At 39.5% G+C, this 24,881-nt stretch overlaps 1 protein-coding gene across 4 annotated transcripts in view; it reads right to left on the bottom strand.

The window, feature by feature from the left end:
- The window catches only part of LOC109725483, a 72,787-nt gene that overhangs the window by 22,755 nt on the left and 25,151 nt on the right, over positions 1–24,881 (bottom strand). For all 4 annotated transcript variants that reach the window (XM_020254686.1, XM_020254685.1, XM_020254688.1 and 1 more), the window contains 11 exons: positions 19,202–19,273; positions 17,422–17,510; positions 16,496–16,641; positions 16,042–16,185; positions 15,837–15,941; positions 14,619–14,726; positions 13,462–13,569; positions 13,223–13,333; positions 5,861–6,039; positions 5,482–5,682; positions 5,117–5,360 (listed from right to left, as the gene is read on the bottom strand). In XM_020254686.1, the coding sequence (XP_020110275.1) occupies positions 5,117–5,360; positions 5,482–5,682; positions 5,861–6,039; positions 13,223–13,333; positions 13,462–13,569; positions 14,619–14,726; positions 15,837–15,941; positions 16,042–16,185; positions 16,496–16,641; positions 17,422–17,510; positions 19,202–19,273 (1,507 nt within the window). The remainder of the gene's footprint in view (positions 1–5,116; positions 5,361–5,481; positions 5,683–5,860; positions 6,040–13,222; positions 13,334–13,461; positions 13,570–14,618; positions 14,727–15,836; positions 15,942–16,041; positions 16,186–16,495; positions 16,642–17,421; positions 17,511–19,201; positions 19,274–24,881) is intronic.

Raw genomic sequence — 24,881 nt, 5'->3', positions numbered from 1 at the left:
GCGCTGTGAGGGACTCAGTATTAAATACTGAAGTTTGATGGGCTTTTCCGCAATTTGCACCTTATATATATAGTGTACCTAGGGTTGTCTACCTTGGAACCTAACCCTAGCCATCCCTAGCTAACCCTAGTCGCCCCAGCCACCTTCACCTCGCTCCCCTGCCCTAGCCGCACGCCCCCGGCCGTGGGCGGCTGAGCCCCGGTCGCCGCCGAGCCATTGTCTTCCTCCCTCTCCATCTCTCTCTTTCCTTCCACCTTTCTTCATCTCGAGTTAGGGGCAAGCCCGAGGTTGCTCTCCTCTCTGGCGCTTCCCCTGGAGCCCCAGCGACCTTCCCCGCCGGTCGCCGCCGCCCCCGCCTCGGCCAGCTGCAGCTTTCCAGCGGCAAGCCTGCGGTCCTTCCCGCGCCGCCGCCGCTTAGTGCCGCCCCGGCGACGACCCCCGAGACCCTCCGGCACCCCGCCACCGGCCGAAGAAGCCGTCGTCGCTGCCGCACGCCTTGGGCGCTGCCGCCCAGGTCTGCAGACAGAGCCAAACTCGGCGCGGTCGCACCTGAGCCGCGGGCTGCCGTCGCCGTCGCCCGCCGTCTCCTCCTCCTCCTCCGGCCTCTGGGGACCCGCCGCCGCCATCCCCGACTAGCCCCAGCCATTATCGTCGCTGGGAGGAGCCGCTGGACCCGTGCCCTAGCTTGTGCGCGCTTGGCTCTCTCCACCGCCACCGCCACCACTTCCAGTCGTCACTCGAGGTGAGCATTGCGTTCCTCACCTCCCCCGCACCCATCCCTGGCCCGCACGCGCCTCGCCGTACCGCCGGAAGCCGGCCGGAGCAAGCTTGCTCCGGCCAAGCCCGAAATAGGGCTTTACTTGGGTTGTTTACTGTTCTGAGCTATCCGAGGCTCCCCGATCTCTCCGGAAGGGAGCACGATGATCGTGGCAAATTTCTGATCATCGTGCTCATCTTAGATTCTGTCGGGGAGACTCCGTTCCACTATTTCGGCGGTGTCAACCCTGTAGAGCCTTTTTTTTTGCTGTTGTTTTAGGTTGGCGCGCATTTTTTCGGCGATCCGAGGCTGTTCCGATGCCTCCGGAGGTGAGCACGGTGATCTTTAGTCAGTGCTGATCATAGTGTTCACCTTACTTTGGATCAACAGAGTCCGGTTAGTTCTGTTCGGCGCGATTTTCCCCGACTGCGCGTTGTTCGCAGAACTTCGGGTTGCTCCCGCGCCTCCCACAGTGAGCCGTTGTGCTCCGAACCGTAAGCACGGCCTCCAGCACATCGAGACCTATCAGTGCGTGTCTCGACAGACCTTGAAAGTCCTCGAGTTGCATGAACGAGCCACTTGATCGCCCAAATTACATAAAATGTTAGGATTTTAAGTAATTAGAGGGGCTTTTGTGCAATTGTGCACCTTGGGGCCACTGTGGGCAGTGTGTATTAGTGTGTGGTGACCTCTGGACTGATTGTCCATGATCCGATAACCTTCGTGCAAATCGAAAAGTCGATTTTCGGTGCGTTTTTCGGCGAAATTCGCCGAAAGAACGCGGTTTCAGTTCGGATTTCTTCCGACACGATTTGGTTGTACTGTAAATTGTCGCTGAGCCTTGTTGGCTGGTCACCATCATCATTTTGTGGGTTCGGTGATGATTGGTGAGCGACGGTGGGTTCCGGTGTCGAAATAGACACTTCCGGGAACCCGTATTCGTATAATTATCCAGCGATAATTGTGTAGTGGTGTTATCTTGTGTTTGCTGCCAAGACATCCAAACATGAGTGTTTTGTGGCAGCGGGTGACTCGTGGCACGAGTCGGTGAGTTTCGGGACACTTAGTGGGTCCCGATGGCGTCCCGGTGTGGTTTTCGGGACTTCCGGTGAATTACGGTGATCGGTTTTGGGGAAACCGATTCGGGGACCTGTGTGGGGGTTTGTGAGTCTCGTGTTTTGGGTTAGTGGGTTCCGGTTGACTCCTTGCGTACCCAGTGTTCCAGCGCGACAGTAACAGATGGGTGCTTCGAGCTGGTAGTCGGTAAGATCGTTTTACCTTCCTCTGTTCTTTCATTCAGTATCATAGTCTCTGCATGTCTATTTTGCTTGGTTATCGTTGTTCATCTTACCATATTGATTGCATACTATTAGTTGTTGATAGATATGTAGAGCAGGTTGGCATTTGTATTTCAGTATCTCTGTGGACCTTGGGTCCAGGCAACATATCGACTCTCTCGTCATGTGTTTCGATCTGGTTGATCGAGGTTCGGCGTTGTACGCCCTAGCATCTATCATAGTTTGGCGTTGTACGCCCTTGTTGTTGGCTTCGGCCTAGGCACCGGCTTCAGCCGGTTTTTGTTTGAGCATACCAGCATGACTTAGTCACAGCACTTGGGGGTATTCATGACACCGGATCGGTTTGGCCACCGATCGGAGGTGTAATTATCCGGATGGGTCCAGGCAACATATCGACTCTCTCATCATGTGTTTCGATCTGGTTGATCGAGGTTCGGCGTTGTACGCCCTAGCATCTATCATAGTTTGGCGTTGTACGCCCTTGTTGTTGGCTTCGGCCTAGGCACCGGCTTCAGCCGGTTTTTGTTTGAGCATACCAGCATGACTTAGTCACAGCACTTGGGGGTATTCATGACACCGGATCGGTTTGGCCACCGATCGGAGGTGTAATTATCCGGATGGGTCGTCCTGTGGGGCGGATGGCTCAGGTCGGTGCAGTTAGTGACAGGTAGCGCTTGAGGTCTGCGGACCAATATAGCAGGCACAGATTGGGTACAGTTTCTGGTTTATTACATTGAGGCATACTTGCATTGATTCTATACAGTAGCAGTTTTAGTTCTTGCTTCTTATATACCTGTTATAGCTACTGTAGTTTCCTTTTCGCATCACAGTATATATATATATATCTTGTTTATCTATCTCCTTTGGTTTTCGGTGATTACGGCTTGCCTTCGTGGCTCTGTCGTACCCACTGAGAAAACCATGGTTGCGGTTTCTCACCCCCCATTTCCCCAGGTGATTCGAGCATGGAGTTGGTGTTTGGGCACGACGAGAGGTCGATCTAACTAGCTTGCCGTAGCGACCGTCACCCGAGTTATTTTTATTTATGCAGTTAGTAGATTTTGTTAATAAATGATTCAGTTAGATGATCATATTTGATGTTTGAATATTCGTGAATTGTTTTGAGTTGATGATTTCCATTATGCATGTGATTAGAGATTGTGTATCTGAGATTGGAATTTATGGATTCTTGGTTCTCGTGTTTATGGATTTCCGCATCGTGGTTTTCTACCCCTCGAGGTACTCGGTTTTCAAAATAGAGTTTCCGAGTGGGAAACAGTTTTAAAAAAATGTTTTCGATTGGTTTTGTAAATGATTAGATTAGATTTTTAAAAAAAAGCTTTCAGGTGGGGAGCACTTTTAAGTAGGATGATTGTTGTATTGTGCATTGCATCATCCAGAGCCTAAAAAGTGCTTAGAGGCATGCATCATCTCTAAGGATCGTTAGCTGTATGGAAATGCATATATCATGAATTGGCTGCTGATTGGTAAATGTAGGTTGTGGTTGAGATTCTATTGTATAGTTGGTATGCCGTGCAAATACAAAGAAGACTCTGTCCAAGTGGTACAAAGAAGACTCTGTCCAAGTGGACAGAGGAACTTTGTATTTGTGGCGGGTCTGTACGTCACGTGGGCCAAGTTGAAAAAAAAATGCACGTTTTCCGCAACTCTGATTTCAAAACTGGTAACTAGTTTAAAAAGGCTTTTAAAATCGGCCCCGGGGCGTGACAAAACACCATAAATGGGTTACTTAAATCTAAACACCATAAATGAATCATCGTGTTCACTAAAGTCTAAACACAGTAAATGAATCATCGTATTCACCTAAAATATTTTTCTTTTGTCCATCGTGCTGCATTTATAACTTTCATCAGGTTAATTATAAAATAAAATATTTTGAGAGGCTAAATGCAAAAAAGCCCCCCACAAAAATTTATTTTGTCGATAAAGTGTCAACATGCCCCCATGCCACATGCTGACGCAGCCTCCTTACAGGATTACACGGGTGGCACTGGGCAGCATGGGCAATACTTGGAAAGAATTATACAAATCACATAATATGATGTGCATTCACAACAGAATTCATTAGCTGCCACCGCGTGTCCAAGGAATAGCTAAATTTCTAAAGAAAATCAACAATATCCTTGATTAGCTACAGTTGTCCAAAGCTCGAGGCATGTCCAACAATCACAGGTATTAGCAGATTGCTGACAAAATATCAAAGCTTTTGTAGTTCGAGTCTCTAAGTAACTAAAGCATTCAATGCAAAGTTCTTTACCAGCAGAACCTCACAGTCAACAAACAACTTTTTATAATGTCCATTCTGTTGTAAGATAGCAACCAATTGTAAATGGAAAATATACACTATAACAATCACGTGCAAAAATGTATAATGCATTACTTAACTCCACAGTATCTAATGCTATACTTTCTTGCGGTCGCATCTAACTGCAGACATTACTACTTTCTGCATGATTTTTGTTAACACAAATGAACTCTTGATGTTCACGCTAGTTTAAATGTCTTTAGCATCTCTAATCACCCGCTTCAATGAATTATTTAGTTTTACATACTAACTATTAGATAACACAATCAGTCCACAAATTTCATAGGTGTAGTTAGAAAATTCAAGGCAGAATGCATAGCCGTGTGAGAATACAACTTCAGTAAATTGATTTCCTAGACCATACAAGATTCTAGGGTCCCTAGGCCCAATTTTTTCAGAAGCCAAAGCTCTTTTGTCGTGTCAACAAGTAAGCTCAAGCGGGAACCTCACATTCTTCTTGTTATGCGCTGATTCATGTACTTGAAGTTTAATGAGTCAACAAGTTTTTTGGAATGAAGAGTTGACAGTCCTTTAAGTTGACTTTTCTACTTGTCTTCAGTATGGTGCATCAAAGCAAAGAGAGTATTCTTCATGAAGCTAGAAAGCAGGAGGATAGCAGGATATTAATGAATATATCATTCCAAAGGTTATAAACATGGAAAAATGTCACAGTTTAAGCTTGATTAAGCAATATAAGAAGTCATGATTACTAGTCTCAAGAGAATGTAAAGAAACCTTTGCTTGACGAACAAGCTCATTTTCATATCCACTGGAGGAATAAGATTTGATCAAGCTCTCCATAATAGGACCATCACACCACTTTTTTAGCAGCACTCTGAGGTACAGCTTATTTGAAGGCTGAACCTGTTCTTTCGAAGTATTAGCAGTGAGAGTTTTTGATTTCTCACCTTGTAAAAGTCTTTCCTGTAAAAAGATTTCATGTGCCATTATCTCCAATACTCTACAATGACAACGGTACCTGCAAAACAAGCCAAAACCTTTTTTAATAGAAATATGAAAAAGGCCTTGAAGATGAAAATTTACAGAGAATACAAACTATGTTACTGTATACAAATCTCTTCTGCTCTTCCTAGCTATACCTTAGAGGCAGTCGTTCGCTTTCATCATTCAGTTCAACAACTGAAAATTTACTTTTATCACTGTAGGTAGATATACAGGCTGACAAGTTCTCCCAGAACAGTTCGGAGCTTCCTAACCTCTCTAAAATAGCAATATATTGAATACCTCCTTCCCATAATGTCTTAAAGAAATCAAGAACACTCAGAAGCAAGTGAGGATCACTAGCAAAAAAGAGCATAGTATACCAGTTAGGTTATTGGAAAAGTCAAAAAACTATAGAAGCACCAAGAAAAGAGAAGGAAAACACCATGTACTAGACTATTGCTTCATTGAATATGCAGACTAGTACAACAGAAATGGCAATCATGAAACATTCAGCACAATGGTAGACTCCATTACCTATCAAGTAAATCCGTGGACCTTTGAATATACTTCAAAATTAAGCCTATCAAATTAGCATCTCTCAATTTTACAGGCTTGATAAGAGAAGCTCGAGTAAGATGACTTTTCATGTCACCATTATCTTTCAACAAAGTCTCTTCATTTTCTTCCACCATGACAGAAACAAGGAGAGCAGGCTGCAATCCAACATATGCCAGGTTAATCTTCTTCTTTTTTTAAGATTATACATATCCACAAAGCTTACACCATGTATCATCGTAGAATGCAAAAATGAGAACTATAAATAATGCTTAATGGAAAAACAATAGAACAGCTAATAGCATACTACAGAAAACAACTGGAATGAATTCAAGGCCCTCCAAGGAACCTACAGATCTCCATGGAAATATTAGATCCTCCATCTATGTTTCTTTTTGGGGTCCGGATAACGGAAAATTTCATAGGCATCCATATAAGTGAAGGATTATCTATGCCGCCCGTGTCGTACAATGCCAAGGACGTGCCAGCAAATGGCACAGGATCGTGCCACACCATATCAACAAAAAAAAATAATTTTTTTGAAATATTTTTGAATTTTGTGAGGTAAAAACTTTTATAAAACATTTTTCATATTTAAAATATATAGATCTTGTAAATCTACTTAACAATTTGAGAAATTAGTAAGCTCTATTGAATAATAAGACAAACTTTAAGTAAAATAAATAAATAAATAAATTCAATAAGAACATTTCATCCAGCATCCTTAATCATATTTTAGTTTTGATTTCATGCATATCAATAGTATATGAATAGTGTTTACTATCAACTTTTCCACTCTTGGATTATTATTATTTCACCAACCTCCACTAAACCCTAAGCTATCGTTTGGTTTGGGGTTAAAAAAAAGCTAGTTATTCCAGGGATAGAGTTAAGTTCAGGGTTAAGGTGGGGTTAGAGTAATTTTGTATTTGGTTGAGAATTGGAGTTAGTTCAGGATTCGGTAAAATAGTGTTTGGTTGGAGTAAGTGGAGTAAGAAGGATAGTGGGTAAAAAAGTGTTTTGTTTGGTTGGAGTAGTGGGGTGGGATAGGGTTAGCTAACCCCACCCCCCAAATTAGGTGTTTGGGAATAACTTCGGGGTTAAGGGGTTATTCCACCCCTTAACCCCGAACCAAACGGGTGCTAAGCATCCAAGGGTCAAAAAGTTGATAGTAAACACTATTCTCAAACTATCAATAGTATTCCAATCACATTCTATATTTAGAAAAGGGGAAAGAGGTAGAAGCCCAAACCAAAAAGAGGGGACATAGAAGAGACGGGAAACAGAGGGGAGATAGAGGAGACGGTCCCCAAACCTGACCAACAGAAGAGGAAGATATATAGATTGGTCTCCAAACCTAATATCTAACCCACAAAATAATCAAGCTCATTAACGTTGAAGTTTAAGAAAGAAAAAAGAAATAGACAAACAACTTAGGTAAAGCATGCACCAAAACAAGTTTAGGACAAGCATGCACCAATGACAACTGATCAACAACTTCCCAACTTCAATCTGCCACCAAAAGACAACTTCTCTCAAACTCCATTGTACCACTAGCAAAATGCACATAAAGCCCACGTGGATGTCAAAAAGAGGTGAATGAGGAGATGATGTACTAGATTAAAAGGGGGAAGTGAGAAAGAGAGCATGTATCATGGTGATTGCAGAGAAGTTGGAGAGAAACTACCAAAAGATCAGAGAAAGACTATACAATAGGAAAAGGTAGGAACTGCACATTCATATATCTATCGACAAATTTTCTCCCGTGATCATGGGTTTAATGGAGTTCTGCTAAAAAATCTATTTAAAAAGACGTAATATTCTTTCAGAACTAACAATTTAAACATAACTTGCATATATAATAAAATACAAATTACAGCATATAGTTTTATATGTATTAAGAAGATAATTTAGCAAAAATTATGTTCTGAAGAGTGAAAATCAGTATGCAGGGAGCCAAGAGACCACATAACATCTATGCAGAAGGTGGGTATAAGGTAATGGATCCTCAACGTGCGAAACCGAACTTCGGTCGAAGTTGACCAAAGTGCAGAGTTGATCGCTTCGGAACGCTTCGGAAAAGTCAGTTGTGCATTCCGAAGGCTTGGAAATGCTCAAAGGGTATTAAGGGGCCTTGGAGAGCATTGGGGTGAAGTCCCAGCATTTTTCGCAGAAAACATGCTCTCGGGGTCCAGACAGGGTCCGGACCCCGTAGTCGAAAACTGCCCAGTTCGGGTGTCCGGACCCCGTAGTCGAAAACTGCCCAGTTCGAGCAGGGAGTAAAGTGGCTTGTTTGAGGGGTTTTGTGCAATTGTGTTTCAGTGAGGTTAAATGAAAGGGGTTGTGAGCTATTTCCTCTCATTTCCTCACACTTGCACAACAAAAGAGAACTCCCTCTCTCTCTAAGCTTCTCTCTCTCTCCTAGGGTTGGTGCCAAGAGGAGGAGGTGGTGGAGAATAGGGCTTGGAGATGGAGCTTCTTCCTCTTCTTTTTCCTTAGCTCAAGAAGGAAACTTGTTTGAGGTAAGCTCATTATGCTCTAATGGTGGATGGTTAGAGCTAGGACTAAATCCTTCAAAAGTGAGTTGAATGGAACCCTAGGTGATGTTATGCTAGACTATTGCTTAAATCCATAGTTATTATGTGTATTTTTGCAATAGTGGATTTCTAGGGTTTTGAAATAGGGCTTTTGATCATAGATGGGAATGATCTAAATTGAGCCTATGTAACTCTAATTGAAAGTAAAACCGACATTGTGAGCAACTCAAATTGAAGTTCCTAGGGACGTGCGGCATGTTATCGAAGAAAAGTACGGTTTTCGGTTCGTTTGCGTGCAGTCGAACCGAAACGTCGTCCATAAATCGCGAGACTTGGATTCTAGCATTGCGGCATCGCCTGAAGGTAGGGGGTGCTATCCGAAGCAATCGGACTTCTTCCTATGTCTATGTTATACTGTTGACCATACATTTCACATGTTGATATTATGCATTATAGGATGAGTTGGCTAGTGGTACTTCAATTCCTTGCATGCTTCTATGGTAGAAATAGAAATTGTGAGTTGAACATATAATCTAGTGGATGCATGAGGATTGGATCTTGACGTGGAATCCTATAGTGACAAGAACGAGTAGCATGTGAACTAGTATAGTAGAGACACTTACAACATGATGACATAAACGAGTGGCATTTGAAACTAGTGTAGTAGAAACACTTGTGACATGAATATTGGGATTGGTAGATTTTCCCGAATTGATATTAACCCTGGTAGATAGGGTATCCTCAAGTTGAGAGAATTGGATCATACTCACTTAGTCTGTTCTCGCTTAGCGGTGATCGCTCCACCCAAGCAATGAGCTCCGGAGTTGTCACACTATGGGTTAACATAATTACCCAGCAGACGGTCTCAGGTGTGTATAGTGCAGATTCTCTTCACCTATGGGATTGAGAAGTGAGTCGAGGCGTAACCTTCGCGTTAGCCAAGATGATTGGGTAATAAGCACATGAATGGCATATATCATGAGACATAGTAGTATGATTGTAGATTTCATTGCTATCATGCTCTGTAGATATTTCATTCATACCATGATGATTGAGACATAGCAGCATGATAGTAGATTTCATCACTATGTAGACATTTCATTCGTACTCTGTTGTTGAGGCATAGTAGCATGATTGTAGATTTTATTACTATGTAGCAGATTTCATTATTCTGTCCATATCTCTACTTATGCCTGCTTAGATCTAGTGGGAAAATCGGCGGAGTCGGTGGCCGAACCTACTGGGAACTATTATTAGTTCTCATCCCACTTTGTTGCAGGGCCTAGCGCAAGCGGACCGACAGATGACCGTGGTAAGGGCATATCGCCCTAGTTAGTAGCCTCCCTTTTGCGCTAGAGTATTATGTACCTTTGAGAGATATGATGTATATTGGGTGAGGTTGCTTTTGGAGAGTTGTATATGTATCATGAGATGAACATGTAAACCTAATAATGTAAATGGTTGAATATGGATGTAATAGCTAGTTTCTCTCTTGCTCTCGCTTGTAGCATTACTCGCATTGTTCATGTATGTTGTCTATGTTTACCTGGGCAACTAAATGTAGATGATTGATATTGTTGAGCCTTGGGCGGACAGGGGAGGTTCTGTCCGTTCGGCGTCTGTTAGTCGTATCCAAACCGACCAAATTGGCGGTTGTGGGGCGTGGCAGTGGGTGTACGTGCGGTCCACATTTTATATATATAATGCTAGAATGCTTCTCGAAGTCCGCATCATTCCATTTGAATCAATGATTAACAACGTTAAACACGACCTAGAATATTTGAACCTTATAGAAGCAAAATTTCACAATATCATTTACCTAGTGATCAAGTGGTCTCAAATTCACTAGATGCCCCTTTGCCAGATATGACGCAACAATAAATGATCATATTTTACTTCTAAAAGAATTCTATATATAGAGTACGTCTCCTGTGCTTTCAAAAGTACAGAGGCCTCCGTGCTTGTAAGTTGTTTTCAATGATAGAACATCCGATTTGACGATCAGCTCCGTTAGGTATAATCTACGCTATTGGAACTATCTAAAAATCAAATTTCATACTTTTTTGACATCATTTACCAAGTGATCAAAAGGTCTCAAAGATGAGTATTTTAATAGTCGATGTGGCACATTTTTTAGTTCAACGGTATAAAACAATCCAAGTTTCATGAAACTTTAATAGAAAATTCTACTTGACATCAATAGCAAGATCAATTCTTCTGATTTGAAATTTGAGTCTTTTATCACTGTTTTTCTATGAGATTTCTATTTTTAGCCATTTATTTTGAAGCTACTCGTTCACTAGGCAAATGAAGTCAAAAAATTATGATATTTGATTTCTAGATAGTTCCAATAGCGCGGATCATGTCTAACGAAACCGATCGCCGAACCAGATGTCCTATCATCGAAAACAACTCACAAGCACGGAGGCCTCCGTACTTTCAAAAGCATAAGAGCCTAACTCCTATATATATACACACACACACACACACACATGCATACATGTACATGAACATGTATACATGTGTGTGAGTGTGTGTGTGTGCGTGTGTGTGTGTACATACATGTGTATATATACATATATGTACATATGTATACATACATATGTATATGAACATGTGTATACATAGAATTGAGCTCTTATACTTTTAAAAGCACCCAGTCATTGGTGCATGTAGGTTTCGGCCTTTGGATGAAAATTTGTAGGGTTGGGACTTGGGATAATAGTTGTACCCTAGGGTTGAGTGGGTGGTTGGTGGAATAGCATAATTTAAGGGGTGGAATTGGTCGAAGGGATGGATCTAACGATGGAAAACATACAAGCAAAATACACTTATTCATCTTTCTCTCTTCGTCTTCTCTCGCACGTTTTTCTCCTTCCTCTCGGTTCATCTCCCTTCTCCTCGTCGTTTCTTCCTCTTTTTCTCCCCCCGCTTTCTCTCCTTTCTCCTCCTCCTCCACCGCCCCCACGTCGACGCCATGCTCCACTTTTCTACCTTGCGGCGGCTGCAGCAGCGATGCGGGCTCGGCAATAATATAGATCACAAAGTTGAGGCTACAGTGGAGACCATGGGTGACGACGACGTAGGATTTAAGGACAACGGGGAGGAAGAGCACGTCGGGGTAAGGGCGGGGGCGGCTGCTGCGGCAGAGGGCTAGGAAGGGGGCGTAGTAACATAAAATGATGCAGAGGATGGAAGGAAAAGAAGAGAAAAGAATAAAAAGAATAAGTATTTTTTCTTCTCTTGGAAAGACCATCATGTGTCATGGGTACTACAAGAAAGGCCAAGAAGCAGAGAAGAAAAAAAAAAAAAAAAAGTTGCACCGTTTAAAATGAAATTGCACTGTTTAAGACGAAGTTGAACTCTTTGAAGCTAAGTTACACCATTTTAAAACTATTTGAAACTAAGTTGCACCACAAAAAACTGAAGTTATATTATTTGAGACCAAGTTGCACTATTGGAGACTTGCACCATTTAAAACTATTTAAGACTAAATTGCAACTTCCAAAACAGTGCAACTTAAATCTGAAACAGTACAACTTCTATCATCCTAAAACCCACAATCACAACTTCTATCATCCTAACCCCACAATCCTTCATTCAAGAGCCAAAAACCCATAAGCACCAAGTGTTATTACAATCATTCTAGTCAAGTTCTATATATAGAGTTGGACTAAAATACTATCAGTAGTAAACAGGCTCCATTGTTACCAATTTGTTCTCGATGCTGAAGCCTCCAAATCGACGATCAACACTATTTAACATGATCTAGACCACTAAAAGTATCTAGAAATCAAATTTTAAATTTTTTTCAATATAACTGGCCTGATGGCCGAAGCGTCGCAAAAATTTTAATTTTAATTGTCGATATGACGCATTTGCACATTTAACGGTGTAAAGAAATCCAAATTAGTCGATTATTTAAAAAAATTCTTTAAGCTATTTAAAATAAGATCTACCCTCTAGATCTTGAGTACAATAATTCTATCATTAATTTTTGAAGGATATTTATTTTCAGCTATTCATTAATGTGTCAACTTGATACACAAGAGAGCAATATTGGAAAAATATGAAATTAAATTTCTGGATACCTCAAGTGGTCTAGATCATGCTTAGTGGTGTCGATTGTCGATTTGGAGGCTCTAGTATCGAAAACAAATTGGTAGCAAAGAGCACGTTTGCTACCAATAGTATTCTAGCCTAATTCTATACACACATGCATGCACACACACACAAAGACAAAGACAGGAAAAGGAAGAAAAGGCAAACGAATCATCAGGAAGAATCTAATATATGTTGGAGGGCATTTTGACACAATGAAAATCATGTAAAATTTTATGTATCTTACCATATAATGTGTTCTCAATATGGACAACTAGTAATAAAATTTAAAGAATATTTGTTCATGAAATTGATTGAATAATGTAAACATGCCATGTGCTTATTATGTGGCGCTAAGCCAAATTAGCCATATGTGAATGCAGTCTATGCAGTGAGGTGAAGCGAATCCATATGCTTATGCAGGTGCATATGCAAGTTTATGCACTCCTTTTAAAACAGTATGAAAAGATTTCATGGCAATGTCCCGCAAAAAGGGCCAATAAATATTCCTAGTCAACTGTATGCAGAAATTGATGTTGTATAAGGACAAGCAGTTACAAAGAAGCATTACCTTCACATTAGAGCCAAGAGTTTCTTTAGAACTGATAATGTAAAAATTAGTTTCTTTTTAATTTCTTATATAATAGAAAAAGAGCTGAAGTTCCACTGCAAAGAGGTATTAAATCTGTTGAAAGACATATACCTGATAACAAGCAACAGAATTTAGTAGCTTAAATACTTCAATGATCAAACAATTATCTTGGCTCTCTTTCTCATCCAAAATGCAACAGATGGCCACACATAATCTGTTGTTCTGAAAAAAAAAAAAAAAAAACCCTAACAATGAAAAGGATACAGATAAAAGATTGTTTTAAAAATCTTAAATAGAAAAAAAGTGAAACTGAAGTAAAAAAAATAATTTTCAAATTTGAAAGTTCTAACCTGCATAGAATCAGCAAGAAAGTTGGCATTCTCCACTGATTCTGTCTCAGTTCTTGAAGATATAAAGCACAACATGGAAAATACTCTTACCGCCGCAACTTGTATTGCCTTTAAATAACAAAAAGTAATGTCAAACCTTCCGAATTCGAAATTAAGCTACATTCAAGCATAGGCACCAAAAAGAGCCTCTCATAAACAACAACTCAATAGTCTTGATTATTTTTAATCTGTATTTCCTTGATCTTCGCTAGTCAATGAGCATTTACTTTTCAATTAGCATGATGTACTTCAGAAGCAACCATCAATCCGTGGCCTATAAAAGTATAATTATTTATTTCAATACTAGAACAACTTCATTCTTATGCATGTCCAGCCAGCAGCACTCGAGAACACATGCACATGTGCAGGAGGACCATGAAGGATGGGAACGCGAGAGAGAGAGAGAGAGAGACCTATTCAGGACAAATAACCAATTATATTCATCAATGTCTCTATTCTTACTTTACAGCTTTAGGCAATTAATATTCAAAACATATCCATCGTAGTATCTCGAGAATATTATAATTGTGGATGGTATATGCTTGAATATGATAGTGAATGGTGCAAACTGGAAAGTTCACCTCACTAGCAAGGAGTTAGAATATGTCCTGCAGAACAAGACAGAAGATTACAAGGCATAGTAAATTCATTGGTCCAAGATGTGAGAGGGCCATATAATATAACCCAAATTTTGATCCTTGGAAAAGCTTAGGGTTTGGCTGGCCTAGCTAGAGCTTCTGCAGAAGTGTTTTAAGGGACGTGAAGAAACACTGATGGCTCTACCCTTCACCACTAGAAACAGCTTCTCGCTGCAGACAAAGTAAAGTGGAGCTTTGTGCCTTTGGAAACCAAAAGCTCACTTGAACTTCCTGTTGTTTCTCAGTTCAGTAGCTATCCCAAAAGTCAGGCCAAGCAGTACCTAGTGTGCCAAGCATTCGTGTGTTCACATGCATGTATATGTGTTCATAGCGATCATTATGTGTCGTTTTTTTTCTTTTTGGAACCCATACTAAATTTAAGAGTGAATAAATTATAGCAAGTAAAGCAAAAAGAATGATTTGAAAGAAATGCCGAGACTAGGAGTTTAACAGAAATACAGAAGCATCTTTTAGCCTTACCAAATTGTAAGAGGAAATTAACATCACTACAGCAGTAACAAAAGGCATTGGTTTTGCTGTAGATGATAGCAGCATATTCACGAAGGCTGGTTGGTGCAAATAAGTTTCCTGAAATTTCCAACAGTACATGCAATTGAAGAGCAAAAAGAAAGTTACTGGACAAACTACAACATTCCAAATGAAAAACAATTGATTAAAGTTAACTTGGACAACAAAAGAAGAAAAAGAAAGAGGAAGATAAAATTTAACAGAATATCCATTTAGTTTGATCCCCAGTTATTTACTATTTAATTAAGTGTGACGTCTCACTTCCCAAAGGGTCACCCATCCTAGAACTACTCTAGCCCTAACACAATTAACCCTTATAACCTCTTGAGCCTAGTCGCTGCCTAAAATGCTATAGCTGGGTCAAGAGGTTTAATTCTATTACACCTTATATATAGCACTATTTCAAATCCTAAGAATAACACATTCCTCCCCTTTTTAAGCCCTGATGTTCTTGTCATGATCAAGCACACACATAAGCACAAGGCGGTGTGAGACTTATCTCTCCAATCTTAGCTAACCTTGTGGGGAGCCATGCTCCACCCACAACGATAGTCAGCCAAGGAGCCGCGCTCTACCCGCTGTATGATCCTAACTCAGCCAAGACTCATCTCACACTTTCGGCTGGTGATTGGCTCCGATACCAACTGTGGTTCCCCGCTTCCCAAGGGGGTCACCCATCCTAGAACTGCTCTAATCTTAGCACGCTTAATCTGGCTACAGCATTTTAGACAGTGGCTAGATTTAAAAGGTTAAAAAGTAAAAAGATTAAGTGTGCTACGGCTAGAGTAATTCTAGAATATATGACCCCACTGGGAACCGGGGCGTCACATTAAGCTTCCAAATAAGTAAATAAATAAAATAATCTCAAAATAAACGAGTATGAAATAAGGGGTTCTAGTTATTCTTTCTGAAAGTAAAAATTGCAAGGAATGAAAATAGCACTCTTGCCGAATTTGAAATATTCTTTACTGAATAATTAAAGGCATTATACTTCTCTCCACTCATTTCTTTGATAAACAATAAAATTGAAACACTATAGAGTAATTGTCACTATACCAAGCAAGGGCAGTACCATTTGAGAGAATTAACAGGAAACTATATCTGATACCGACATAAATTAGCTGGCAAAAGAGCAACCAACAAACAAAATTGGAGGTTAACAAAAATTACCTCTGATAGATCAGCTAGCATATCATAAAAAACATCAAGGACACAACAAGCAACAAGCTGTACATCTTCTAACTCCAACTGATGATGGCAAGTCGCATACAACTTCTGCAAAAAGTATGCAATTACAGGAAACAAAAGGCATAGAACAAATGAAGTTTAAAAATATTCACATTACAAGGAAGGAAAGAATAGAAGTAATGATAACCTCCAAAATTTGCATCGATGTAAACAAAATTCGCCAAAGAACATTTTGTATAGATGAATCATACAGTATAATGTCCCGAACAAGGCCACCAAGTTTACTTGTAATTGGGGTAGTTCTAATACAGCTTTTCACCAGTTCCAGAACCTATAAAGCAAAGACCAATCTTGAATACATTGTTTTTTCTCCGTTTAAGTTATTTACTTTTACTTAGCTACAAACTGATCAAAAGAATATTCTATTCAAATCAAATACTTTAGGGAAGTCCTTGTAGATAAAACCAATGGTCCAAGATATAGATCGACATTATTATTGCTAAAGGCAATAAAACTTACAAGTTTAAACAAACACAGTAAGTTCTTAAAAAAAACAAAGAGAGTAATTCACTACCTTGAATGGTGAAATCTCAGGCACAAGTACTAGAACAAGCTGCAATAAAAATTAAGAAAAAAAAAACCTTGAGTGTTGCTTTCCAGCCAGCAGTCTTCTCGAATTTCCAGTGCATATGATTAACAAGGACATATTGAAGAGAGAAGACAACAAGCGCAGAGACCACATTATCCTCAGCACCTTTCTCCACAACTTGAATAATGAAATCAAGCACTGGCACGGAACAACAAATATCAGAGAACAGTTGATGATGACTACACAAAGGTAAAATTGTAGACGTGAGTTAGGTCATGATCAATAGAAGAATGCTTACTCTACAATAACACAAACTAAAAAGCTTAGTACTTTGGGTTTGATATCAGCTATAGGCAAAAAATAGGAGCTTGCACTTCCATCAAGTAAAATAAATAACCAAAGGAAACAGCAAAACCAAACTATAACAATCCGATCCACTAGCAATAATAACTCATTGAGCCCGGACCACTAGCCCAAAATACTTGAGCCCAATTATACTAGGGTCCATGATCCCTTCAATTCCAAAATCACAATCCCATTTCCATCCAATATGTATTGGGTGCCACACACTCCCCTCGTTTAGGCCCTGTCGACCTCCTCAACCCAATTACACACATAGCCCAAAATCACAAGGCAATGTGAGGCCCACCTCACACTATAGACTGGTGAATTGGCTCCGATACCAAATATAAGAACCCGATCCATTAGGAATAATAACTTATTGAGCCCAAACCACTAGCCCAAAATGCTTAAGCCCAACTACTATTACTAGGGTCTATGGTTCCTTATATTCCCAATCACAACCCCGTTCCCATCCGATATGGGACTATTGTGGTGTCACACAACTACAACATTAAGACTATAGTACAAATTGCAAAATTTGCCCAGGTAAAGGTTTCGTTCGAAAAAATGTATCTTTCAGAAGAGCGCAGCAACTAACAGGAAGAAAATATTTCTCTTTATAAATCGAAAACATACCTGAAGTTGTCAACATGCAACAGTCGCGATTTTCTTCACAGGCTGCGTAAAGCATCCTTGCAAGCCCCCTTGATAGAAACCATGAACTACTGAAAGAATAATAAAGAGCTATTTTAGAAAGACAACACCTTTATTGAGCGGTGACATATTAGCAGCATACAAGAAGGAAAAAAAAAACACAAGAAACCTTTCTGAGAAGCAAAACATGTTTAGTAAAGGATATCAGGCAAAGAGGAAACAACACTTCAGCATTTAAATGCACTCAACATCCAGTATTAGAACAATTAAAAGAGTGTGCCAATGCAGTCAATGTTATACTCCACAGCCAATGCAGTCAATGTTATACTCCACAGCTAATGCAGTCAATGTTATATTCCACAGCCAATGCAGTCATTTACACTCCACAATCTCCATTCAGTTGATCTTAAAAGCTTATCTCCCCCACTTAGGGCTCTTTGGTTGCAAGTAGTTATGAGTACACTACAGTTGTAATTGCATGTAGACTCAATTACAACAGCTGGTTTGATGCATTTGAATCTAACTATTGTGTAGCTAGCACTGCATAAGAAGGTTCAACTACAACAATTACGCCCAAATTAATTGGCTACAGTTCCAACTACAACAATCGGAGAGAGTAATTCTAAATAAGAGATTAGCTTACATACCAAATTACCTATTTAAAAAAATAATAATTTTTCTTCTACGTTAGGGATAATTTTACCACTCATAAATAAAGTGGTAAAATTTGTAAATACAGTTTCTACTACATGCGACCAAACAAATTATTTACATCTGCAGCAGTTTATATTACATCTAACCAATCAATATAAATGTAGTTATAACTGCTACGCTTTCAACTGCATGAATCTGCAACTACATTGCATCTACAATTACATCTAACCAAATAGTCCGTTGAAGAAACAAAGAATTCCATCCAAGAAATATTCTCCTTGGTAAGTTTTCATTTCCATAGCACTGTTTTGAGGGCTCCCTAGTACTCACTTGACTTATCTTTAAAGATCATTTGCACTAAAACCTAATAAAAACAACTATAATGAAAACCTAATAACACACTAGTTTTTCACAAGTAATGAGTAGCAATCTTGTCAAACTCAATTATAAGCAACTACAATAGATTTTAAAACGGATGACCACATAAATATTAAAGCAAACAGGTGGCAGTGGCTGAAGTTAAAAAAAAATTAAAAAAAAATTAAAAAAAAGGATGCCTACTTCACTCTGCTTTCTTGGAAAAGGACAGCATGGCAGTTGGCAAGAATGAAGCATGTTGCTAAGATCCATCATCTATGGTATGCCACGATCCACTGTCTCAGCTAGTGGCCCACTTTTCTCAAGTATATTATTTATACGCTTTTTATTTTTTGACAAGGAATATTTATTACATATGGCCAAGTAGTCCTCTAATAAATCATAATATTCGCTTACCAAAATCACTCCTACTGAAACATGACAAGGCTGACGAACCCTTAACGGAGTGCCCAGGCAGCTACTTTTTGAGATATAATAAGAACTCAAATGGCGAAAAAAAAATATAGTGCATCCACCTCAGCTAGTTGGACAAATCAGTTGGCCACAAGACAATCAATTAGACTCCTATACAGGCTCAATTTGAGAAATGCGTTAAGACATCCATACGAATAGCATTGCTTTGATGAAAAAAAGGCAAAAATATAAAATTAAGGAATTTGTCCCGAATGCTGTCAACAAAATGCACTTTTCGTGACAAGATGGAACATAAATAATTCCATCATCTGTTTACCTTGATTGTCCATTCATTTCCATTTCAAACACATTCGACTTCAATGCAACCTCAAACACGCGAGAAGGGGCACTACATCAAAGCAAAAACCAGCACCACAGTCAGTCTGAAATATCACAACAAAGTAGTCACTAATTACTCACTCAAACTTGAAGATTACTTCTATAACATAGTATCCAGTTATTAACATATATGCAATATTGTTATCTGATATGAAAACTTTATTGATTTCAAATTATGAACCAGAACAAAATTAACAAATAAAAGTATGAACATACATGGCCTTTGATAAACTAAATATACCAAGCTCGATGTATATTCCAATTGAAAAAATGACGAAACAGTAGACGCTGAGGGTGTGTGGTTCCACATTTTTGTTTTCACAAAAACCTAGATAACCCCCTTAATATAATGTATAGCGATTTGCACTTATATCAAGGAATAAGAAAAGAATAACCCAACAAAAATAGAGATCTGCCTCTCCATGTTTACACCATTATCACATTAACCTCCATCTGTCTGTTTGCTGTCCAAAATCTGCTAGAAACCCCAAAATATGAATTTTAGTAGCAAAAGTGCCCTTCTTCCCTCATTGGTTTGCCCATTTGTCTTTCTCCTCCCAAGCCCAAGCTTCACCTCAAATCTATATAATGGACAGGACGAGGACAATGACATGGCATAGAAGAAGGCGATGATGGTTGAGGAAAAGGAGAGAGGGTGAGGTGAACAAGCGAGCGGTGTGATGGTAGATGAGGAGAAGCAGCACAAGGAGGAGAGAAACAACAGGTTGTTCTAACCATTTTACTCACTCTGTTAGTGCTGTCAGCTGTAGGCCCCTAGGAAGATTTCAGATGCATCGTTAGGGTTATTTGCAGGACATTTATATTGAATGGGACAAAGTGCAAACTGTGACACATCCACGAGGTTTTCTACATTTAAGACTTTTGCCTATCATCAAGTTCCCATGCAATTTAAGGTGACTACTATTTAGGAATGGACTTCTCTGTTCTTTTTTATGCTGGTTAGTTCGCTAATTCATATTTTACACCAAAAAAAGGGTTGATTGAACCACTTGACCCCAATATTTACCGGAATTTCCACTTCATCCCCAACTCTTTATTTTGCAACTGGTTGGGTAATGCATGTAACTAGGTTCAATCAAAGTACCTTCCATGAGAAAAACCTACTAAGTCAGACAGACATTGGCACACATCAACCTCCATTGCTAAAATGTCAGACATGATCTAGTGCCGATGTGGCAACTTTCATGTGACTTGGCCATTTGACAGAAGGAACTTATTTCAAAGAATTAATAGATGTTAGAACATAATAGCAAAATTGAAAGGTCAGAAATCAAAGTGAGAACTCCAATAAAGGTTAGGTGGTCAATGGTGTAATTAATTGAGGATGTAAAAAATTACAACTATATTTCAGCTATCATTGTCAAGAGAAACCCATAAATCACTAGTGTGCAAACAATCTATAATAGAAAAATTAAATAAGGATATATAATAGCAATAACAAAATAAAATCAAGGATATGCACAGCAGCATGCAATCAAATGTTTATTTGTCATGCTATTAAATCTTCTATTTTAAATAAATTTGTGCTTTACCTGTAAGGCAAGGTTTAAAGTGCCGTGGCACGGGTAGGGATGTAATGTGGGACGTGCCGGGCTGGCACGGCCCACATTTTCCGGGCCAATTCGGGCCACGGGTCGGCCCGGCCCGACCCGGTTCTTAATCCGGGCCGTGCCGTGCCGGCCCGTTTTCATGAAGTAGGAGGCCCGGCCCGGCCCCCTGGCCCGCCCAGCATGGGAAGTGCCGTGCAGGGCCGGGTCGGGCCTCGTGCCAGCCTGCCAGGCTACCAAGCGCCAGGCCTTCCTTTTTTCTCCTTTCCACAGTTTTTTTTTTCAGAATTCTTTTTTCAGAAAAAAAAATATTTTTAATACCTTTTTTTATTATTTGAAGAGAAATTGATATTTAAAAAAATAATTACAACAAATATATAAAGTTTGTATTAATCATATTACATAAAGTTTGTATTTTTTAAAAAAATTATTTTTGTAGGAAAAAGATTTTAAATTATAACTTTTTGACTTATAAATTTTAATTTACACAATTATACCCAACATTCTAAAACTCATTTAAAAATTTTATAAAATTAAAAAAATTAAAACACAAATAATAAAATTGGTATTTGAATTACTCATATTATATAATTACATTAGAGAAAAATATAAAAATTCAAAAAATCAAAAATATATTTAAAATAAAATGGTATTGTTTATACAACCAATTAGCAAACAATAGAGAAAAAAAATCAACATAAGTTTTTGCAAAGTAAACTTGAGAGTTGAGAGAGAAAAGAATTTAAATTGAAAGTTTAAGAGTAGGAAGTGTTTGTAGAAGAAAATGAATGAAGAGTAGTTTGTTGTGATGAATTTGAATGTTTGTAGTAGTATTTATAGATATAAAAAAATTTAAAAATATATATATAAATATTTTTTACTTTTTGACCAAAATGTCCTCTCTAACATTTAAATTTTTGAATGTTAGTGAGGACATTATGGTCATTTTGATTAAAAAATATTTTTTTTTACTTTTTTTAACCTTCTTTTTGAAAAATAATAAAAAAAAATTCGAAAAGGAAAAAAAACACCCATAAGTCCATGACATGGCCCAACCTAACAGCTCAATAGCCGTCGGGCCCACTGTCCAAAGGTCTGCAGACCCTTGGACCGTGGCAGGCCTACTAAAGGCTAGCCTAAAGCCTAGCTTAGGCCTGGCTTGTCAGGCCCTACAGACTTCTTTATATCCGGGCCGTGCCGTGCCGGGCTGCTGGCCGATCCTCTGGCCCGGCACGGCTCAGGCCCGACACGGGCCGTGCCGTGCCGGGACTATAGGCCGCAGAGGCTCGGCCCAGCACGACCCGTGGAGTCAGGCCGGGCCGGCCCGGCACGGATGCTACAATAGCCGTGCCGGGCCATGGCCCAGCCAGCTGTCGTGCCGGGCCGAGCGGGCCACGGGCCGCCCGGCCCGTTTTACACCCCTAGGCACGGGGGCGTGCCGCTGTCTGCCTAGCACAGTACGGCACTGGCACGCTTCCGTGCCGACACATGATACGCTTGCGTGCCGATAGATATTGTTGGCATTCGGTTAAATCGAATCGAGTACGCCCATAAGCGGGTTCGATCGGACGGATGTTATGTTATCTAATTTGATTGGAATTAATCTCGCTTTCAAATTGGAAAGTTAGTTAGAGATAAATCCTAGTCATATTAGGATAACAATTAATAACCGATTTGACCTTATCTCTAACGCTATTAGGAATTTGGAATCCCTTATAAATATACGGGCGATCCCACATAATAAGAACGAACAAGAACGGAAAAAGAAAAGAGAATAAGAAAACGAATGAGAGAAACCACATCCTCCATCGACCTATTATTCTAAGAGGGACTTGAACGGTGGATTTGTGATCGTGCTCGTTTGTAGTTCGATCCATCGCGAGTTTGGAACGTGAGAAGATTTAATCAAGGACGATCAAAGGACACGTGAATCAACCTCGACGATCCGGGCTCATCGAGTTGTAACGAGAATCGCTTCCGCAAAAAGGTACGAACGAATACTTCCGCTGCGTTCTACAGATACGCATGACTTCCTACTACTGGCACGTTTTGGCACAGACTTATTTCACTTTTTTTTATTTCAATAAGCTCTTATAATATTATTTTGAAAGATTTAATCAAATAATTATGAATATTTGCTATATATAGCTTACTATACTCATCAATTAACATACTTATAAGCTTTTTTGTATGTAAAGTACAACTATATCTGATACAGAATACAATTTTTTATATGTTAGAATTTTTAAAATGCAAAGACATCTTTTTTTTTTCTTTTTTCTTTTGACTATATTACAATCTTTATTTTATAAATACAAAAAAATATTTTTAAAATAATTTTAAAAAATTATTTTTTAATTAATTTTTTCAAAAAATAGTAGATCTATCAAAAAAATTAAGCAATAAATTATATGACAAATAAATTAAATAAATTTAAGTATCAATTAATTTAATTTAACTTTTAATTTTATCAGTATTTTCAATCTTCTAACGCAAAAATAAAATTTTATATTTGATGTGCCTTAAAATTTGTTTATTGAGTTCGTAAACTGTCAAGCCACCAAGGTTTCAGTCGAAAATACGGTTACAACAAGTGTGCCAAATTGTCTGGGAGGGGGGGAGGGGAGGAGCGTAGGCGGGGGGGCACAAGGGACGCATTGGAAGGTCCTCGTCATGGACAACGTGTGAACCTGAGCGTATGGAATTTTTAGAAGGTCGGCGCGGGTGCGTATGAGAGCCAAATCGAATGCCAAAACTGCATGGGACGGCGCTCCTATGGGCATGCGCCTTTGGTAGCAGCCAGCAGGGGAGCTATTTGTTTTTTTGGTTCCAATGAGAGATCTCCTTAGTAATATTAAATTGATTGGATAATGCAGTGAGAACAAATATTAAGGAGCTTTAATTAATATTTGACGAAGTAAGCGAAGGGATTCAAGTGCTCGCGCGTTGCTTCGATGATTCTGTCTTCAGGTTGCGCGGACTAGGGCTTCTATCGCAACTTCCGGCGGCCTTTCGTTCTTGTACTTCCTCTCCCCGCTTTTTTTCCCTTTCAATGCCGGCTCATGTAGTTTGAGATTAGGGCATAGGAAGCTGGAATATTTTGGTGCCTTGCGGAAGAGCTGGAAAAATGTCGCATTTTCAGAGTCAGATTCCAAGTTTCAAATTGTATTTTCATAAACAATTAGAATCTGAAATTAAAGAGAAAAGCCCTAGTCTGACATGTTAACAAAATTTAAGGATCCAAAGAACGAGATAGTTGGCGAGTACTTCGTAGCACAATACAAATGGAGATCTAGTATTTTTGTAGCAGTATTCAGGCCACGGCTCAGGACTCGTTTAGGATAGACAGTTTTCGCAGTACGAATCAAGAGCATTTGGGCGCAGCAGGATACTGGCGATTAGAAAAAGTTAAGAATCACAAGTTTCTCAGTTGATGCCAAAGTGAAACGATGGCTTCTTTATTGTGTAGTTTACAATCAAATTATAACATGCTAAAAGAGGAAGAGACATGTAGTGTGTAGAATTTATGATCCCAAAGTGCTGCTTTATATAAAATCCGAAAGATGGAACTTTTGCAGATAATTGCGATCAAAGCCGATCTTCTGGCAAAATAAACCATATAGGGTTCATTAAGCTTCGCGACCCCTTTACTGTGGCGCGGGGCAACCGGGGCCATGAGTGTGCGCGACGAGATCGAGAGCAGGCCCGGCGATTGCCGGCATGTGCCGTGCTGGCCAGTTTTTTACTGGTGCAACTTTTTTTGTTTTTTTCTTTTTGTTTTATTTATGGGGTAGGCCCGAAGCATTCTGGGTAGCTGCTACCAACCGCTAAAAAATATTGGGGCAAATGCGAGAAGATCGCTATTCTATTAGCGGGCAAGCTCAAAAATTATAATTTACATTTTTTGTTTAATTAATTAGGGCAAATTTTTTATTAATATCCAATCCTCTCTTCCACGCATAGGAGCTCATTACTTTTTTCTTCACAAATTCATTTATCTACACATTTGTCAGGACCGTGAAATTTTTGAGCAATTGGGAAACAAAATCG

This window comes from Ananas comosus, linkage group 20 (genome assembly GCF_001540865.1).
Source record: "Ananas comosus cultivar F153 linkage group 20, ASM154086v1, whole genome shotgun sequence".
NCBI classification, from domain to species: Eukaryota; Viridiplantae; Streptophyta; class Magnoliopsida; order Poales; family Bromeliaceae; genus Ananas; species Ananas comosus.
The sequence above is the reverse complement of the archived record's forward strand: the minus strand, read 5'-3'. Positions and strand labels throughout refer to the sequence as shown.